This window comes from Gouania willdenowi, chromosome 5, assembly GCF_900634775.1.
Source record: "Gouania willdenowi chromosome 5, fGouWil2.1, whole genome shotgun sequence".
In the NCBI taxonomy this organism is placed as follows: Eukaryota; Metazoa; Chordata; class Actinopteri; order Blenniiformes; family Gobiesocidae; genus Gouania; species Gouania willdenowi.
The window spans coordinates 12926005-12944805 of NC_041048.1; the positions used below are offsets into that span (position 1 = coordinate 12926005).

Below are 18801 nucleotides of genomic sequence, written 5' to 3' on the forward strand. Positions count from 1 at the left end.
ACATAATTTTGCTACAAAGGTGATTGCTTGCCAAGGACTGGTCAGAAAGCCAATTGTGGCATCTGCCGACAGCAGGAAACACATGAGCTTTGTGGGCATCAGAGTATCAATGGAAAATAGTGGTTCATCATGTTAAAAAATAAGTCACATGCGCTGTTAACTTTAATATGCACTCGAAGATGAATGCAATTCATGGATGCATTGTTAAGAACTGAGGGATGTTTCTTTGACTTTTACCACCTAGCTCTGAGGTTTTCAACTTTGGGGTCACGACTTCACATGGAAATAAAATGGGGTCGCCTGAAACGTCTAGTGATAATAAAATATTACTGATTAAGATTATATTTTTAAATGATTCTTTTTTTAAATTTGTGTTTTTATTTATTTATTTGTATTTCTTTATTTTGCACAATTAAAAAAAACAATACATAATATCACAGAAATAGACAGGGGTAGAAAGCTTGAAAGAGCTTAAATAATAATTATTCTTTTTCTTTTCGTTTTTTAAACTTTGTTTTTATTTGCAATTTATGACATACAAATAACTCATAAATGTAAGAAAATAAAAAAACAACATAAAAATAAAGAAATGAAATGAATCAATAAATGAAAACAAAAAACAATAATTTAACAGAAGGTAAACATGTTCAGGGGCATTTCCTGGGTGCATTCTCAAGTGTTTGTTATTCTTTCTTATTATTCTAAAATACCACACACAATCTCAAACAACTGTATTCTATACTTTCACTTCCTTAAATATAAATCTAGTTCAAATAAAATGTAGATTAAAAATATTGTCACTTTGTCCTCAGTAACACAGTACATAACAAATATGAGCAAAGAACTAATTTTAGAGAGAAAAAAGCCTCTGGGGTCGCCAGAAATTTGTGATATAAAAATGGGGTCACGACCCTGAAAAAAGGTTGGGAACCTCTGACCTATAGGTCCTCATGAAAACACAATGTTATTCCCTAAAGCCACTGGCCTCTTTCAGCAGAATGAGGAATAAACCATAGAGGTCATATAAATACCTACTCCACGTTCAATCTACTGCTCAAATCGTAAGGAGACACTTTGAGATTAAACGTGGTTTTTCCCTCACACTATTATAGTACTTTATTATTCAAGGTTTTTCCCATAAAGAAGTTGCCAATTTCATCCATTTATGTAGATTACCTGGTAAGGTTACCTCACAAGTGTGTGCCGTACATTACCAGGGGATCCACTCATAATGTTTTGATCTGCTAAACGTGGGTTCTTAATGTCCTAAGAAACTGAGGTTCCTTTGTATCCCTGAAACACAACCCATTAAGCTGTCGGATGAGAATCAATACACCGTGAGCAGAGAGAATTGGGCCTGAACTGACGTGACATGAAGGGAATAAAATCTGCCGAGTGGGCATTTTCTGCTCCACAGTGGATCTTGACAGCCGTTATCTGAAACCTGTCAAAGGACAAGAGGAAGGCGGATTTATGCATGTGTGAGGTGCGCGCGCGTGTGTATGTGTATGTGTGTGTGTTCTTGTGCATGAGAAATTCTTATTAGGCTAATGGACTTGGTGCATACTCTTCTATGCCCCTCTCTTTACTCCCTGCACTGGACCATTAAAGCAATCAATACACTTCAGCAGCAAATACTTCTTTCTAACGTCACAAGAAAAATCCATTACGGGGCCGAGAGGAGAAAAGGTGGGGACGGCTGCAGGGCAGAGAGAGAGAGAGCGAGCCAGGGAGAAATAGAAAATCAAGGAGAAGCAAAGGGAGAAAAAGAGCTTTCTGTTTGATATCATAGGATAAAACCAGTTACCATAAGGAATGAGTGAAATCTAGTTTAGTTCACGGGTGTGTCTTGTGATGGTCTATGCTCGAGATATAAATGGATTTGTGGTCCAGCATGTCTGAGAAAACCGCATATACTCGACACTATTACACTTTTCTAAACCCTGTGTCCTTAAATACATTTGTGTTTTGGGTCCAACAGTAGCCTCCATCTTCCCCCCCACACACACACACACACACACACGAATATAATAAGCAGCACACGTGACACTGCAAGTTTATGACGCACGACTGCTGTCTGCTGGCAGATGATAAAGTGCAGATGAACGAGATGAAACAAGGTTATTTGATTGATTTGATTTTTTTTTAAGAAAGGTTTTTTTGAGCATTGCCAGAATATTTATATATAAATAAAGCTGCTGACCCCAAAAGGATTTGTGAACAGAAGTAATCATTTGTTTTCAAGCTAATAAAACAGATTTTCTACTCAGTTTTTAGGGTAAGTAGAAAAATAAGACATGGAAATTTGTTCCAACCACTCAATAATAATAAAACAAAGAAATGAAATAGCTAAATGATAAAAAAAAAAAAATAGTATAAAAACCTCCAATTATACCAGTGTGAAAGCACTCTAATCGCTCAAACACAGGAGAGGGTTCAGGAGAACCTACTGACACACATTTACAACCCATTACATTAACAAGGAAAGTACTACAGTACCAGTAATTACTTTGAGAAAAACATACAAAGCATACATGCAAGGAAAAATGAGTTAGGGGCAGGAAATGTTACAGACCAGAGTACAAGGTGTCACTGATTAAATGCTTCAATGCATGTGAAAACCACAAAGTCCCAGAGGTAAAGATCTCTGCAAATCTCAGAAACACACAATTCCCTCCTTTAACGCAAAGAACCTTCCAAACAACATCATGGTGCATCCATAAACTACAGAACTGATGAAAGCCCTTATTTGTGCATCTAGCTAATACAGATGAATAAGCACAGCCACATAGACACTAGACCCGACATGGGGAACTAGCGGCCCCCACACTCATTTTCTGCGGTCCCCCCAAAAAATGCAAAAAATGACAACAATGATACACAAAATGACAGAAAAATATACAAATGGCATCAAAAAATACATAAACAACAACAAAAATATACAAAAATTAGTCCAAAAACACAATATGACAACAAAATGGACACAATTACTTGTAAAACACACAAAACGAATGGCAGAAAACAACCAAAACACACAAAATGACAGAAAAATATACAAAACAGCAACACAAAATAACTCCCAAACATCACAAAATGATAACAAAAACACATCTAATCTAATGATTAAAAAACAAACAAACGGAAAAACAAAATGACAATGAAAATAACCAAGAATGACTCCAAACACACAAACCTTTTGTTCTTTCCTGTATTAATTATCAGATCGATCATTATTCTAAATGCTGACATAAATGTGGATAATGCTGTCCTCGGATCAGACAATCCCATTTGTGTGGCCCCCACTGTGATAAAAGTTTCCCATCCTTGCATTAGACTATTGATGGATGTTTTATGTGGATGTAAGGCACTAAAACAATGGAGCAGCAATGAAGGCCATTTGAGATCAATACTGTCGATTAATGCCCATATGAACATAGATGAGTCCATTCTTCTCTCAGTAGGAAATATCAAAGTTAAAAGTAACTCTAACCTGAGATTGAAAGTAGGTCTCCTGAGGGGTGGACAGTATATCTGCTGAGGCGATGTCCAGGTGCAGGAGGATCTGTCTGAAGGACGGCCGGTTTCTGGGCTTACAGTTCCTGTGCACGGTAGAATCAAACATGTCTGATAATGTCTGTGTGGACTTTTATTGCCTGTCTGTCCTTCTTTTAAAAACTATCAAATCTCACTATAATCTCAAATGCTTGATTTCCACTCACCAGCATTGCCTCAGGAGCAGCTTGAAGCTGTCTGGGCAGCTATCAGGCACTGGTAGCTGCAAACTGTTGTTGCCCACTCCCCAAATGATGGCGGAGGAATCCACATCCTTATAGGGAACCTCTCCTGTCAGCATCTCCCACAGGACGACACCAAACGACCTGCACAGACACACACGTTTCCTCTCAGATACATTGACACAGACGTGTAATGAGCTAATAATGGCAGCAGAAGTCACTTTTGATGCTTGACAAGCAATACATCTGGTTTTTGAGGTTGTAATAGATCACATGTGTCAAAGTCAAGGCCTGGGGCCGAATTCCGGCTCTTTAGGACAGTGGTTCTCAACCTTTTTTGGCTCAAGTACCACCTTTCTCTTATTTCTAAATCAAAATACCCCCTTTGTCCAACGACAATATTTTACTCAGAATACTATGAAAACAGAACTATAGAACATAATGACGGAATGAATGAGTGATAACACATGTTTTAAAGAATCGAACTTTGTAAATAAGTGGAATTAAAAACTGTTAGTGTCTCATGAAGAGATACATTTCTATAGTTTTTATCATTTCTGGCCATCTCCCACCCAGTGTGGGACCAAGACTGACCTTTGTATTTTCAGTTCATGTTCTAATCAAGATCATATCCATCATCATTATTATGATTAGCATTTTTAACTAAAACTACTTCTTTCTCAAGTACCCCCGTAGTGCCATCGTGTACCCCCATTTGAGAAACACTGCTTTAGAGCATCCAATTTGGCCCACAGGAGACAGTAAAAATTACAGAAAAAACATGAATTATTGTGTAAATGACCAAATAATCCAGTTGTAGATATTGCCAATTCACCATTTTAATGAAACTCTACAATATCTTTTGGGGTTTGCCATTTTCCTTTGTTTATATTGCATGAATGGTGTCATTTTTAATTGTAAATTGTGGAAACAACTCTCAATTTTTCCACAAGTCTTGCAATTTCACAAAATTCCTCTAAATTACACATAAAGTGGTTACAAAATCACAAATTTTTTAAGTGAAGATCGGGCAGGGACTGATACTAAAAAACTAGGGCACAATTGATGATAAAATTGTAAAATCTGCCACCCACTTGACATCAAACTGGCCCATATTTGGCCCCTGAATTAAAATGAGTTTGACATCCCTGTAATAGATGGATAACTTCTGTAAATACTCAATCATTATAGAAACTATAGGGAGGGGTTTCAAGCCTTTGTACATCATTTCAAAATGTAAAAAAAACCCCTATAAAGACAAACGCTTCAATTTGCTGATGATTGCTATGCTTTAAAAAAGGAATATTATATAGAATCACTGACTTTTTGATGTTGTTTTTCTATTAATGTCTGTGTTTCATTGGTAGCTTGAACCAGAAAGTTTAAAAACACTAAGTATTGACCAGTTTAATCCACTGGGGTAATTGGACATTTGGTTCATGTGATTACAGGCCAATGGGGAAATTGACTGGGTCTCTTCATTGCTGGTGACTCTCTAGGTTGCCATGGTGACGTGGTTGCCACGTACAGTATCCAAGGTGCCAATAGCATCACACGCAGCATAAAGGTAGTGTGTGATAATTATGTGTGTATTTTTAGATGACTTCAGTGTTACCAGGACGTGTTTCAGAGCAAAGTGGTGAGAGTTGAGTTGATCCAGTGGCTTTATTTTACAAAGCTGGGCTTTCATGATTCGTCTTTTTTGAAATTGCAGCTGTGGACCAGATGTGAGAGCAGGAAGTACCCACAGCATTTAAAAATAAATAAATAAAAGCCTTTAGTGTAAAACAATTCTTTTCCCCTCCAACTGGTTTCCAATACCAAATCTTCTATGGTCCAATAGTGAGTCACAACCTAGGGATTAAAGACTCTATTATCTATGCAAAAGGTTCTGTAAGAAATCTTAAGAAAAACATGTTTTTCAGAGAATAATGACTAAGAGATTTTCATAGAAACCAGGAAATTATTCTTTTTTTTAAATTATATATTGTGGTAAAGATTTTACAAATCCTAACATGATGCAGAAATAATACTTAATAATATATATTAATGATATTTAAATGCTTTTATTAAGACTTTAAACAAATATTAATTCCATCAAATGTTGCTTTAAAATGTAAAATGCACATGTGAAAAAACATTAAGAAAAATCAGTAAATTTTTAGGTCACAAAATGATATGAACAACAATAATAATGATTATTAGAGAGAATTCGAGAGTAATTAAAAAAAAAAAAAAGTCTGAAGTTCTATCAACCATGATGACTAACATTAGCACTTTATGTTCCACTCACTTTTCTGCCTTTTTTTTTTTTTTACTGATGTTCTTTCTCTTTTTCATATTTATATTTTTATCACTGTATTATTTGATGTTATTTTAGTCTGTTCATAAAATGTCTTTGAGTTTATTGAAAAGTGTTTTCAAACTAAATATATTATTATTATTATTATTATTATTATTATTATTATTATTATTGTGGATTAACACTACTTTGCATAGCGGTAAAATAATTGGCTTGTATAAAAACAATGTAACAACTCCAGAAAAATCACTAATACAAAAATAGATTTATAATAATGGAAATGCACAAACAAAGATGAACATGTTAAACGGAAAAAATAAATATTGTGTCATCAAGCTGTCAATGTTTGTCAGAATAAAATAGAGGTGATTATTGCCAATGTTTGACGATACTTGCAGCTTTTTCTTTGGCACAGTATGGACTGCTGTCAAGTGATTTACATACATTTAAACAAACTATACGCAGCACACCCAAGCCTTGCTTTCACTCTGCATCAAAAGCTTTTTAATCCTATTTTCACTTTTACCCCTAATGCACTGCTGGCTCGGGGCCAAACCATCCGCAGGCTTGGAAGGTTATTCCAGCCTCTCCTGAGCACTGCAGCATCTGGCAAATCAATTATTAAATTAGCCAGTGCTCCTCTCAGGATGGAGGAGAAGACTGATGGAGGGATGTAGAATAGGAGAGCGAAAGAGGCAAAGGAAAGTTGTGCACTGAACGTAGGGCAAGCCATCAGATAGGCAGAGACCCTATAAGGTTTCATGTAATGAGATATTGTACATGATACTTAATAGATTTTCAAGAAATATGATCCTTAGTTCTGTACTGTATAGTAGACTGAAGCTAACTAGATTCAACGTTGATCCAGTGGCAGAGGAGACAAATTATAAAGAGCTGTTTTAAATCAGAGCAAACACACAGTTTCTCAAATGGGGGTACGTGTACCACTAGGGGTACGCAATGACACTATAGGGGGTACTTGGGAGAGAGAGACTGGAAAATGAACAAAGTGTCAATCTTGGTCCCACACAATGCGTGAAATGACCTGAAATGATAAGAACTATAGAAATAAATATATTCAAGAGCCACTAAATCAGTGTTTTTCAACCTTGGGGTCAGGACCCCATGTGGGGTCACCTGGAATTTAAATGAGGTCGCTTGAAATTTCTGAAAAATTAAAACAGATTTTTTTAAAAAAATATTATTTAAAAAAAAATTAAAACAACACAAACAACTATATTCCTATTTTTTCACTTTGTGAAATATAAATCTAGTTGAACTAAAATGCAGTAAAAAAAAAAAAAAAGAGAGAAAATCTAAAACATGATCCAAAACTAATTCTAGAAAAAAATATTCTTTGGGGTTGCCAGAAATTCTTGATATCAAAACAGGGTCACGATCCAAAAAAGGTTGGGAACCACTGCACTAAATACTGTTTTTTTACACTTATTTACAAAATGAGATTCTTTAAAATGTGTGTTATCACTCAATCATTCCATTAGTAGGCTGTATAGTTGTTTTTCACAGTATTTGGGGCAAAACGTTGTAACTGAACTTGGATTGAGAGGTAAGAGAACAGGGGGTACTTGTGCCAAATACGTTTGAGAACCACTGGTTTAAAGGATTGTGGAACCTACCAAATGTCCACTTTCTCCGAGACGGGTTCATTGCGGATGACTTCAGGAGCCATCCAGGCCACGGTGCCAGCAAATGACATCTTGGTGCTCTTGTCACTGAGCTCCTTGGATGTGCCGAAGTCGGAGATCTTCACAGCATCGTCATAAGTAATCAGGATGCTACGGAAATTCAACAGTAGATCAATTCAATCCATTTGTGTTTCAGTAATAAGAAATTATAAACCAACAGAACTCTAATAGTTCTTAACAAAGCACTAAGTGTAGTAACAGTCAAATGTTCGCCTTTTGAAAGTGTCCTCTCAGATTTCCACACCTCATTAGTTGAATTGTCATAGTCACAGTCTTTTCTACTTTCTAAATAGCTTAACATTAAGCTAAATGCAAACTAAGCCTAACAAATCTCACTTGGGTGACTTGAGGTCTCTGTGGATGATCTTGTGGAGGTGAAGGTAGTTCATGCCTCCTGCGATGCCCATGGCCCAGTCCATGAGAAGGGATGGAGTGATCTTCCTGCCGGCTCTGAGCACCTCATAGAGCTGACCCTGAGCGCAGTACTCCATGAGTATGCAGTAACATGGAGCCTGTGTGCAGATTCCTCTGCAAGGAAATGCCAGCACAAGATTAGAAAAGAGTTTTAAATGTCCAGAGCAAAATCACAACACAGAATGTTTTACTGGTGCTAAAGTCACCAATCCCATGGTTCAAAGATAGCATATACGGATGAGGGCCACATCTTGCAATGATTCGGCACTTTTGGCATTTTTCTGGCCCGTACAAAATAGATGCAAACCAAAATTGGCCACATATGATGCTGCATGTGTGGGCTAGTTATCTTGAAACATATTAGGGACAGTTTTGGCTGAATTATGGCAAAATAGCGTCGACTAATCTGGATGTGAGCCAAAAGTGGCCCATGTATATAAGGCACCATATCTATTGCCAGGTGGCCAGGTGCCATCATTCCATGTGATGAACATGACAGGTGTGGGCCCACTGGGCCAGATATGAACCAGGATAATTTTGCTATCTGGGAATGGGACTCAATACATCTATAGATGTTTTTTCTACTCACTTGAAAGTGATGATGTTTGGGTGCTTCAGCTTTCGCAAATGCTTTATGTCGGTTTCTTTGATGTTCCGCACTTTCTTCACGGCCACCTCTTGTCCGTGTAGTTTGCCAAGGAAGACTGCGCCTTGGGCTCCACTGCCCACCCACTGCAGATCGGATATCTCCTCAAAAGGGACCTCCCAGGCCTCTGAATAAAGGGGGAAAACAACTCAGCATCTCAGGTATCAGTGACGTGCAGTCAGGGTAGGCTAGGTAGGCAGTGCCTACCCAAGGGGGAATTGATATTTTGATTATTTGTTTTAAATATAATCTAATTATAAATTAATTATTTTTCAATTTCCGATAGCCTACAGTACCTATAAGTTTGAAAGTGTCAGCATTTTGTGCTTTTCATAGACTATATGACTAAACAGCGCTATTTCCTGGTACGGCTGCACAGTCTCACTCCGCTGTAAGGCAGGTGGAGGCCACACCCCCTCCCAAAAGAACATTGCTGCTCTGCCTCTGGCCCTCATAGTGTGTTTTTATGTGTTTGCGCATGTGCAGTCAGTTCCCCAAGATGACAACCATTTACGTAAAAAGGCAGCTCTATACGCTGCCTTTGGACATAACCGTGCTATGCTAAATGCTATAAATACCTTCAGAATGCATTAGTGAATTGATATCACGTGGCCGCTGCTGCTACGTTCTCTAGCAAGAAGTGGGATAACACTACAGGCAGGATGACAGCGCTAGAGACGATAAAGAAACTTTCTTTTGAGCAAAAACGACAGCTTTTAAAAGATGGGAGACCAACACCTGAGCTACCAGACCTTCAGCAAAGGTAAGGTCAGAACATTGTTCGTACTTTCCACAGTGAATGGAAGGATTGGCTTTGTGGATGCTCCTCACTGAAGCTGTTTCGAGTTGTTGTTGTTGTCATTTTCTCCGTGTTTCTGTGTTTCCAACACAAACAACGGATGTGCTGCCGTGTCATGAGATATATCTTGTTGGGAGAGTATGGAGGCTATATTAAATAACTGTTTATGTTTCTTTAATGGTGTTTTACAATGTTGATTTTGTTAGATGGCTAAATACTTGTTCATGTGGATCTTGTTGGGTTTTTTTCTTTCTTATTATGTATTTTATATTTTGATAAGCGCATTGAGATGACTTTGTTGTAAATTGCGCTATACAAATAAAGTTGAATTGAATTAACACTTGCCAGCAGAAACATATGAAACTGTCATTGGTGGTCTCCATTTGCAACGCGCTGCCTACCCAATCCTAGTGGTCACTGCACGTCACTGTGACAGGTACGGATACAAAACAGACTGATTGAAATGAAATGACTGACTATAGGAAATCTAATATTGTCTACATTTTGAATAAACATTTTTTATTATGTCTCCACAGTGACAAGTCTGAATCAATTTATCACTTTCTTTCCTTCTGAACTCCTGACCCATGTTGCCATTTACAGTTTGACTATGTTGAAATGAATAGCTGGCTTACAGTGAGCGAATCAAATATTGCTATAACTTTTATAACTCTCTTTGTAGTCTGGAGAGTTTGGATAAACATTATCCCAACACAGACTAATCCTTTTCAGTCTGGTCTATTTGTTTAATCTCCTTTTGCTCCAAAACTCCTCATACATTATTGAATCCTGACTTAGCCACGCTGGAGCATGACATCATCTCATTCGTCTGAGCCAATGGATTGTAAAATGCTGCTGAGGAGGGGAAGTGTAAACTAGGAGCTAACAGGTAAGATTAAAACAGCTTCCTCTTGTTTTTCATATCTTAAAGGAGGACACTAAATGTGTTAGTCTAGTAATAATAATGATATGATATCTGACACAATTTTACCTTCGTGTGTCATTCTAAGCTTACACACTGCTCTGCATACACAAATGACCTCATTTTATATGTAGAAAAAAAAATGAAGAGTTCTTTTGCAAAATCAGATAGGCATAGTGGTTAGCACGTCCGCCTCACAGCAAGAAGGTTCTGGGTTCAAGCCCTGGGGTGGACACCTGGGTCCTTTCTGTGTGGAGTTTGCATGTTCTCCCCGTGCTGGGTTTCCTCCGGGTACTCCGGCTTCCTCCCACAATCCAAAAACATGACTTTAAGGTTGATTAGAGTCTCTAAGTTGCCCATAGGTGTGAATGAGAGTGAGTGGTTGATGGACTGGTGCCCTGTCCAGGGTGTACCCCCGCCCAGCGCCCAATGAGAGCCAGAGATTGGCACCGGCAGACCCCCGCGACCCTGACAAACAGGAATAAGTGGGTCTGAAAATGGGTGGATGAATGGATAATTTAGTTCAGGTGATATGTGCCGCAAATGGCCGCCTCGGTGTGTTGATGTGTGTTTCCGCTCCAACTACCAAGTTAAATTCCTTGTACTCTTTTGTAAACTGTACCTGGCAAATAAAATCCTGATTCTGATTCTGATGTGTCAAATCAAAGTTGAGAGGCTTTGACATTGGAAAGGATATAACCTCTCAAGAGCCACTTTTAATTTAATCATATAACCTTCACTAAATTATGAAAAAACAAATTGCTTAAGATTAATAAAAGCTGCTTTTGCAATTTAACAATGTATATGTACAAATACTAATTGTTTATTCTCTGTTTGCTCCATGTAAAAATGTAACAATATCAGTTATTAAAATAGACAGTATTAAAGCCGTAAAATAGCACTGATTTTTAATTAGGGTTTAAAAACTGTGGCCACCCTCTTGTCTTGTTTATTTCAGGGATGTCTGGAAAAAATCTGGTATGATAATGTCTGAAGACTTAGAAAAGAAAAAAGGGCACAGTATCAGTACGGTCATGTTGTAATGACAGAGTAAACCCACTGAAAGCCTCGACAAGGACCTACAGTTGATATCTTGTCATGTTGTTGAACCTCTACATAACCTGAGACTGTAGTGTGTGTAGGGTTAGAGAACGGGAGCTCTAATCTCCAGTGGGTAATTCTCCCTCAGCCTCCTAAATCCTGCTTAGTGCTATTGTGGAGCTGACGCAAAACAGGGGTCCAACCCTCAGAAGGGTGGGGAGTGGATTTGTGTGGGGAATTGAGGGGTGGATAGGGTAGTGTTAGCTGTGTGAGAAGAGATTGGAAGGGGGTTTTCCCCTGTGGGTCAGACAGGGGGGGTCTGTGTGACCAAGGACAGACTGTTAATGCAGAGAAAACACTCGGCCTGCTTTGCGGCTGCTCTTAATGGTGAAGAACACAGAGACATATTTATCATATTAATAAGGGTGACATAAAGGATTAATGCTTTGCTTCTACTGATTGGGGCCTCTTCCTCTAATGAACCCCTGCATATTTTTTGCAATAAAGACATGAAACCAGATCCATCCATAATACCAAAAGCTTGAAGCTAAGAAAACAGCACTTGAAAGAAGCAGGAGTGATATCCCTGATATCTGCAGCACATTGTTCTGACCATTCAAAGCTTAGGAAAAGGCTATTGTCCAATGGTGGACATTAAAGCCTTCATTTCCAAAAGCACCATTTATTGCAATTCAGTCCTGTGCTCTCATGAATGTGTCTGACTCGCTGTGATGGTGCACGGGGGTGGGAGTAGTGGGGTGCAGATGGACTGGGAGTGATAACAGCACAGGATGAAAAGGAGAGGAAAGGACACAATGAAGGATGGCAGGAGGAGGGGAAGTGAGGAGAGATGTGGAAGTCAAACGGATGATTAAAAAAAAGTGAAGGCACATAAAAACAAGGAGAGATTTAAAACGGCCACCTTTGATCCTTTGGGACACTTTCGTTTGGCTTCCTGTTGCCTTTTATGTGCTCTTGTCCTGGATATTCAGAGTTTTCATTTCATTGTGTTGTTTATGAGCTTTCATATCTGGGTGCCTGTGTGTGTGTATGTGTATGTATGTGTGTGTGTGTGTGTGTGTGTGTGTGTGTGTGTGTGCCAGGTTTGTGTTAATAGAGATGAGAGGCAGAGGGTCAGAGGATTGTCATGCATATTTCATGAAGCAGATTTGGCAGAGGAGTCTCAGGGGAGCCCTGTCCTATTGTGGTGGCTGTAGACATAAACAACACACCGTCACAGGGAGCTAGTTTCAATTGGAGGTGGGAGTAGGAGGGGGGGCACGAGCAGGCAAATTAGTGTGTGCGTCTGTGTGTGTGTTGGGGGGGTGTGTGAGGGGAAAATAACCCCCTTTGCTGCTCTGATTGAGAATCTGCTGCTAGTTTCTGTCAAGGAAAGTGTGTGTTTACAACATGGCCTTTGTGGGAGTCCTTTTTAGCAATGCTTTGATGTAATTAGATGATGGCATAGGGTCATTAAGTCTATCAAAGCATCTTGGTTAGATGTAATCGGAGCTAGAGGCTGTTTTTATTGGAGGAATCAAAGCATTGTATGATGATTACACAATGTTTGTTTTCTACTTTTTCTAGTAACCGGTAGACTGCTAGACTTACCATCCAGGACGTGCTTGTGTTCTGTGGAATAAGCCTTGCCGATCATTGTCCAGACAGGCCGTAGACATCCAAACAACCCCTCCAGAAAGCCTCCGCCCCCTCCTGTGGACTGGCACTGTAACCTGGTGCTGTCCGCCTGGCTCCGGACCATGCTACTGTCAGCCTCCTGGCCCTCACTCTCAGTCCTCCCAGGGCACCCTTCATGCTCATGGAGCTTCAGGATGCTGTTGGCAAAATGCTCTTGTTGTTCCTCGCCAGGTGTCTGGTTGTGTACACAATTGTGTCCATCTCCCTCCACGCCGCCCCCCGGTTCGACGGCACCTCCTGTGTCTATGGAGAGGACATTGCGAAGGACACACTGGGTCGGGGTGAGGTCCATTTCGGGGGTGCATGGCGTTTCAGCATCCAGGCGGCGAAAAGATGGCGGATCAGAAAGTGGCGAGTTAAAGCCTGAGAGAGAGGGTGACGGGGCACGAGGTTCATGAACGAGGGCCATGAGGGACTGTGGTCAGCAGAACCAGGAGCCTGGAACAGAGAGAGTAATGATTTATTTGGATTATCACTAGAGTAGTGAACAATTGGCACCATTATACTAATATTAGCTCTACGATTTTGGGTTATCATGCAGCTCTTGTCTCCATTTACTTGCTTATCTATTCTATGAACACATTGGGAAATTATTATTTCTTTCCCCTAAAATGTGGCTGCTTTCTGTGTGGCCTCAAATGCAATTGAGTCGTAATCTATTCTTGAGTGCTAAGTAATTCATTTTAAAATAAATTGAATTAAGGCATGAGAATTCAGTCCGAACCATTCAACCATAACTTTAGAGCAAAAAGGCTAACGGCTTAGAGGCCACTTTTAGAGTTCGACGTTGGATATTTCCTACCACGAATAATTACAATCACAGATTATACCAAGAAAATATCAAAATGTCAACACCGTGCTCAACAAATACATAACAATGTGTAACTTCTGACAGACAGACAAATAAAGAGCTATGGCTCTGAATGCGCAATGATGGTCCGACACATCTGTTTGGGTTTGACAGCAAATGCATTGAACGTGAAATATGATTCTGGATGCGAAGCAGTCTGTCAGAACCTTAAATCCAAAGAAAGTTTCCAAGCACACACCTTCAGACCTCTCCATGGCCTAAAATTGCATTTTTACATGTTGGGGTAGTAAATACCAGGCATGTGGCAAAAAAAGAAAAACCTATATATTGATCACGGCCCAATGGCTTTGGTTGATTATTGACAAAGCACATGCAGAATGTTGTCACAGCTGGTTATCTACATCTAACTTAAGCATCACTGGTGTACAAACATGAACAAGCAAAGATGGTGACAGGAGAATGATGAAAGGAAAACAGCGTACGAGCCTGCGTGGTGAAGAATATAAAAAGCATTTATTCTCATCAAAAAGCTTGAGACCAACTGCGTGTTGGGACCCTTTTGGAGCACCTCAGATAACATATGTCATTTTGACAGCTAATTTGTGAGAAATGATTGGGTCTGGGTGCGTCTACATTCTAGCAATGCCTACAGCAATGACCCCCACAAAGAGGGAGAAAGTAACACGACTGGCTTCTGTGAAAACCAGTCGTAGCACACGAGGAAGTCGTTACAGGAAATACACTTTCAGCTCTTTCAGAGACACAAATTAATCATGTGAACATAAGGACTATTTCCTGTCTACACAACTGCTCTGTCAGACTATTTTAATCATGATCATCCTTATTCAGGTTTACTAGCAGCTTTACAGTATGCTGTTTTTTCAATTATATATAATGGGCGATATGGACCAAAACTCATAGCTCCATATTTCTTCTCAAAATGGTGATAGACAATATAAATCTCAATATTTTTAACTCAATAAAGTTTTACCAGGAAGAAAATTTAGCTGCAAAATATGAGCCACTTTTTCTCCTTGAAGGGGCAGCACGTGTGAGTGAGCTCTGTAGAGTGGCTTGTTTAGGGGAAGGAGTCAGCAATCCATCTAACTGTGCTTTTCATGCTGTTCTGAGAGGTAGTGAAAGCAGCTACTCCTAAAATGAGTATTTTAATATAAAATAATAAGCTATCAAAAATATGTATATCGATACACGCCTTGTTGTAATTTTCTATAATCGGCAAAATAGAAAACTCGATATATCTTGAAGCTCGATATATTGCCCAGCTCTACAAGTGACATGAATGTTGTCTTCTTAAATTTGATTCTGTAGATCTCATCTTAAACAAGACCCCCCCCCCCCCCAAAAAAAAAAAAAACAACAACAACAAAACAAGATAATCAATACAATACAATATTATAAATGCAATTATATCACAGCAACAAATGGCATGTTTTCACATTTTCCAAATAAACGAAAAAAGGTTGCCAGACCATACAGTTTTTTTGTATTTATATATCTCATCTTAAATAAACTACTGCAACTTCAAATTAAACAGGGAATAACGTAATTCAGCCCTTGCCAGTGCAAGAAAGCATACTGAAAAATGCAGTGGCACTACATTTGCAAACACTAGCTTTTTATTTCAGGTGGCCAACACATAAACATAGCAAATGAAAACAGTCAGATATAGATCATGCGTAGATAATGTTTGGTTTGAGACTTGGATCATTCATAAATGTATTTCTATAAGAAAAATGGAATCATATCCTTGTAGCTAATTATAGTTTTCTGCATTTAGAGCAACCAGGAGTCGCATCGTGTGTCCTTTCCATCCCACTCATCCTCATCCTGATGTCGTGCTTTCCTCTATTTTATTCTGAGGCATCAGCTGCACCAAACGCGCTCCGTTACAATCCGCTGCTTTGTGCCGGTGGCGCATAAACAACCCAACACAGACACCACCGACCTACACCACCTCATTACATTACAATAATCAAAGATCATGATCTGTAGCCTAGAGAATAAACCAATCCTACCTCAGAGCAGACAGCTGGGGTCCATTCCTCACAGTCACAGGCCAGACTTTTTTTAAAAAAAATTTTTTTAAATTATTATTATTATTCTAACACCTTATTCTACCAACACACATCGACGCTCCTCTTCCTCTCAGCATCCAGGGAGGGTTTATGATCCTGTCCGTGTGCATGCGTGGCTCTGCTCTGCAGCCTGAAGAATTCCCGTAAACATATCGACAGCTACTCCCTCCCTCCTTTGCTTCCTTTAGAGACGCGAACTGCGCAAACTCACGATTTTATATACGGTCAACACGGTCGATGAGGAGGATGAGGAGGAGGAGGAGGAGGGGGGGACGTCCTCCTATCAGGAGCTGGGGCGCGCAGTGACGGGACAGCCGCAGCAGGTATGCGGGTTAAACTAAAGAGAGTCCGAGGGTTGAGGATCAAAATGATGTCATTCTCAAAGCACGCATGGTGTGACTGGACAGCGCAGCGTAAATCCCTTTAAACCACATTAACGCCCTCTGAGTCTCCACCGAGTGCGCACCGCACTTTAACTGGTGCGTAATCCACAGCTCCGTCTGCCACGGAGAGCAAAGCAAAGGACACCAGGGAAGGACGAGCTCTCTTTTTCTTCTTCATTTATTATATTTCCATCTCTACTGACCCATTTATCTAACTTAGTCTCTACATTGAAGGGCCTAAAGTGGGACTTTCCCCAGGCGCGACATTTGTTTCCCTCTGCGACATTAATTAACCTGGATTAAATCAAATATATTGTACCAGCTTGTTTAACTGGCATCACTGTAAGGTTTCTAACTAACTTTGTCTAAATAATCATGAATAAATAATCCAGAGGTTTTAACTCTGTCAGGACCCAAAAGTGTGTCACATGCAGACAGTTTAAAAGACTTGAAACAGTGGCAACAATTGGGTAGTTTTTAAATATGTACAGGTGTACTGATATATCCTACTCAAGTAGAAGTACTGTTAACGGATTGAAATTGTACTCAACTACTATAAGTCATACATAAAATAGTGAAGTACAAGTAAATAGTAACTCAATGAAATGATACTCAAAGTGAAAGTTTCTAGTTTTCACCCCCCATGCACGTTCATTAATGGTAATATATCTTGCCACGGTTCCCTTGCATACAGTAAACATCTCATCTCATCTCATATGAACTTAAAAAGGGACCTCATTTATTTTCCACAAAGGCATCTGTATAAAATATAATGTTTGTCAAAATGTACAATTTAAAAAAATAAAATAACACCAATGAATTCAATTCAACTCTTAAGTGTTGTGGTGGTTTTGAATGAAATGAGATGGAGTCAAGTCGAAGGATTAAAGGTCAAATGTGGACACAGGGTTTATTTGATCAAATGTTTTTTTGGGGAAGATTGGCCTGGGATTCAAAGGTTTCAGTGTGTGAGTCCAATGAATCTGTAGTTGTTCTGTGTTCTCATGGTTCTTGTATGCTGCTGATAGCGCTAAGCATAACAATGACAGAGTGTCAGAGAAAAGACCTTGGTAAATGTTATCAGTGCAATAGAATCTGTAATCACATATCACTAAGTATAGCTACATTTATCACCTTTAAAACTGAGAAAATAACCGGCATTCAATTCTGTCTTGGCGCGGTGCATTACGTTTAATCTGGTTGGTCGGCTATGATGTGATGCATTTGATTGTTGTCGGGTTATTTCATTTTTTGTCTTTTCACAATGTCTGTTGATCATTTTAAAGCAAAAACAAAATGTACTCAGTAAATGTTGGGTGTAGAAATGTAATTAATGTATTTTCTTCTTTTAAAACATACTTAAGTACAAGAAAAAATATTGATTTAGAAATATACTCAAAAAAGTACAAGTAAAAGCAACTCAATTACAGTAACGTGAGTACTTGTAATCCGTTACTTTCACCTCTGAGTATGCTTATTTTAAAGGCAGCGGCTAATCGTACGGTTGCCATATCAATATACCGACATTCTATCCATACGCAGCGCCCCTATTTGGCCAGTTTAGGTCATGTGATAGGTCAGTCATTGGCTAGTTTAGGTCGCGTGACTAAGACTAAACCTAACCCTAAGAAATGTTGCGATATAGGGTTATAAAATGCGTAAAATCATTTGAAAATGTATCATCATGTACTGTACTTTTAATTCAGTAATGGTATGATTTAGCTTATTTTTACTTTAATTTGAAAGCCTCTTTTGGCAAATTTCCACATTAAATGTTAACGTCACATTGGTAAATATTTTATAACCTGCAAAAGCAAACAAAATGGGACTTGTGTTGTTGCTTTTGTATACACACTATCACTTATTTAAATAAGAGAAATCCTGCCGGGTGTCAGGTCAGCTCCGCCAGCGAACTGAGAGATCATATAATCCATGTAAACAAAGGAGAATCCTTAAATGATTTGGTTGGCACAGGAAGAAGCGGTTCTGTGAAACAGCTGCGGCTCCCATGTCTGAGCTTTGTATTTACTGAGTGTGAATGATTTGTAGCTACATGACCTTTTTTGAGCACTAAATCCAAATCCAGCCCTCATCTTCCAGATTAAGCCGCGTTGGATTTAAACCCTTAACGATGACCTCATCGTCCAGCAAAGACAACGGAGGAAACTCAAACTCTTGCCCAAGCAGCATGTGACATTTCCATACGCAGACACAACCTAAAATTTACTTTTTTTGTGATAAATAGATGT

At 39.1% G+C, this 18801-nt stretch overlaps 1 protein-coding gene across 3 annotated transcripts in view; it reads right to left on the reverse strand.

The window, feature by feature from the left end:
• Positions 1-18801, reverse strand: part of LOC114463853 (mitogen-activated protein kinase kinase kinase 12-like) — a 38428-nt gene that overhangs the window by 8156 nt on the left and 11471 nt on the right. For 2 of the 3 annotated variants that reach the window (XM_028447683.1, XM_028447680.1), the window contains exons 2-7: positions 13176-13700; positions 8746-8929; positions 8079-8270; positions 7674-7832; positions 3720-3878; positions 3491-3599 (exon numbers count right to left, since the gene is read on the reverse strand). In XM_028447683.1, coding sequence (XP_028303484.1) covers positions 3491-3599; positions 3720-3878; positions 7674-7832; positions 8079-8270; positions 8746-8929; positions 13176-13671 — 1299 coding nt within the window. In that variant the 5' untranslated portion in view covers positions 13672-13700. Of the gene's footprint in view, positions 1-3490; positions 3600-3719; positions 3879-7673; positions 7833-8078; positions 8271-8745; positions 8930-13175; positions 13701-16109; positions 16489-18801 lie in introns of those variants that run through there. The other variant, XM_028447679.1, reaches the window with a different exon arrangement.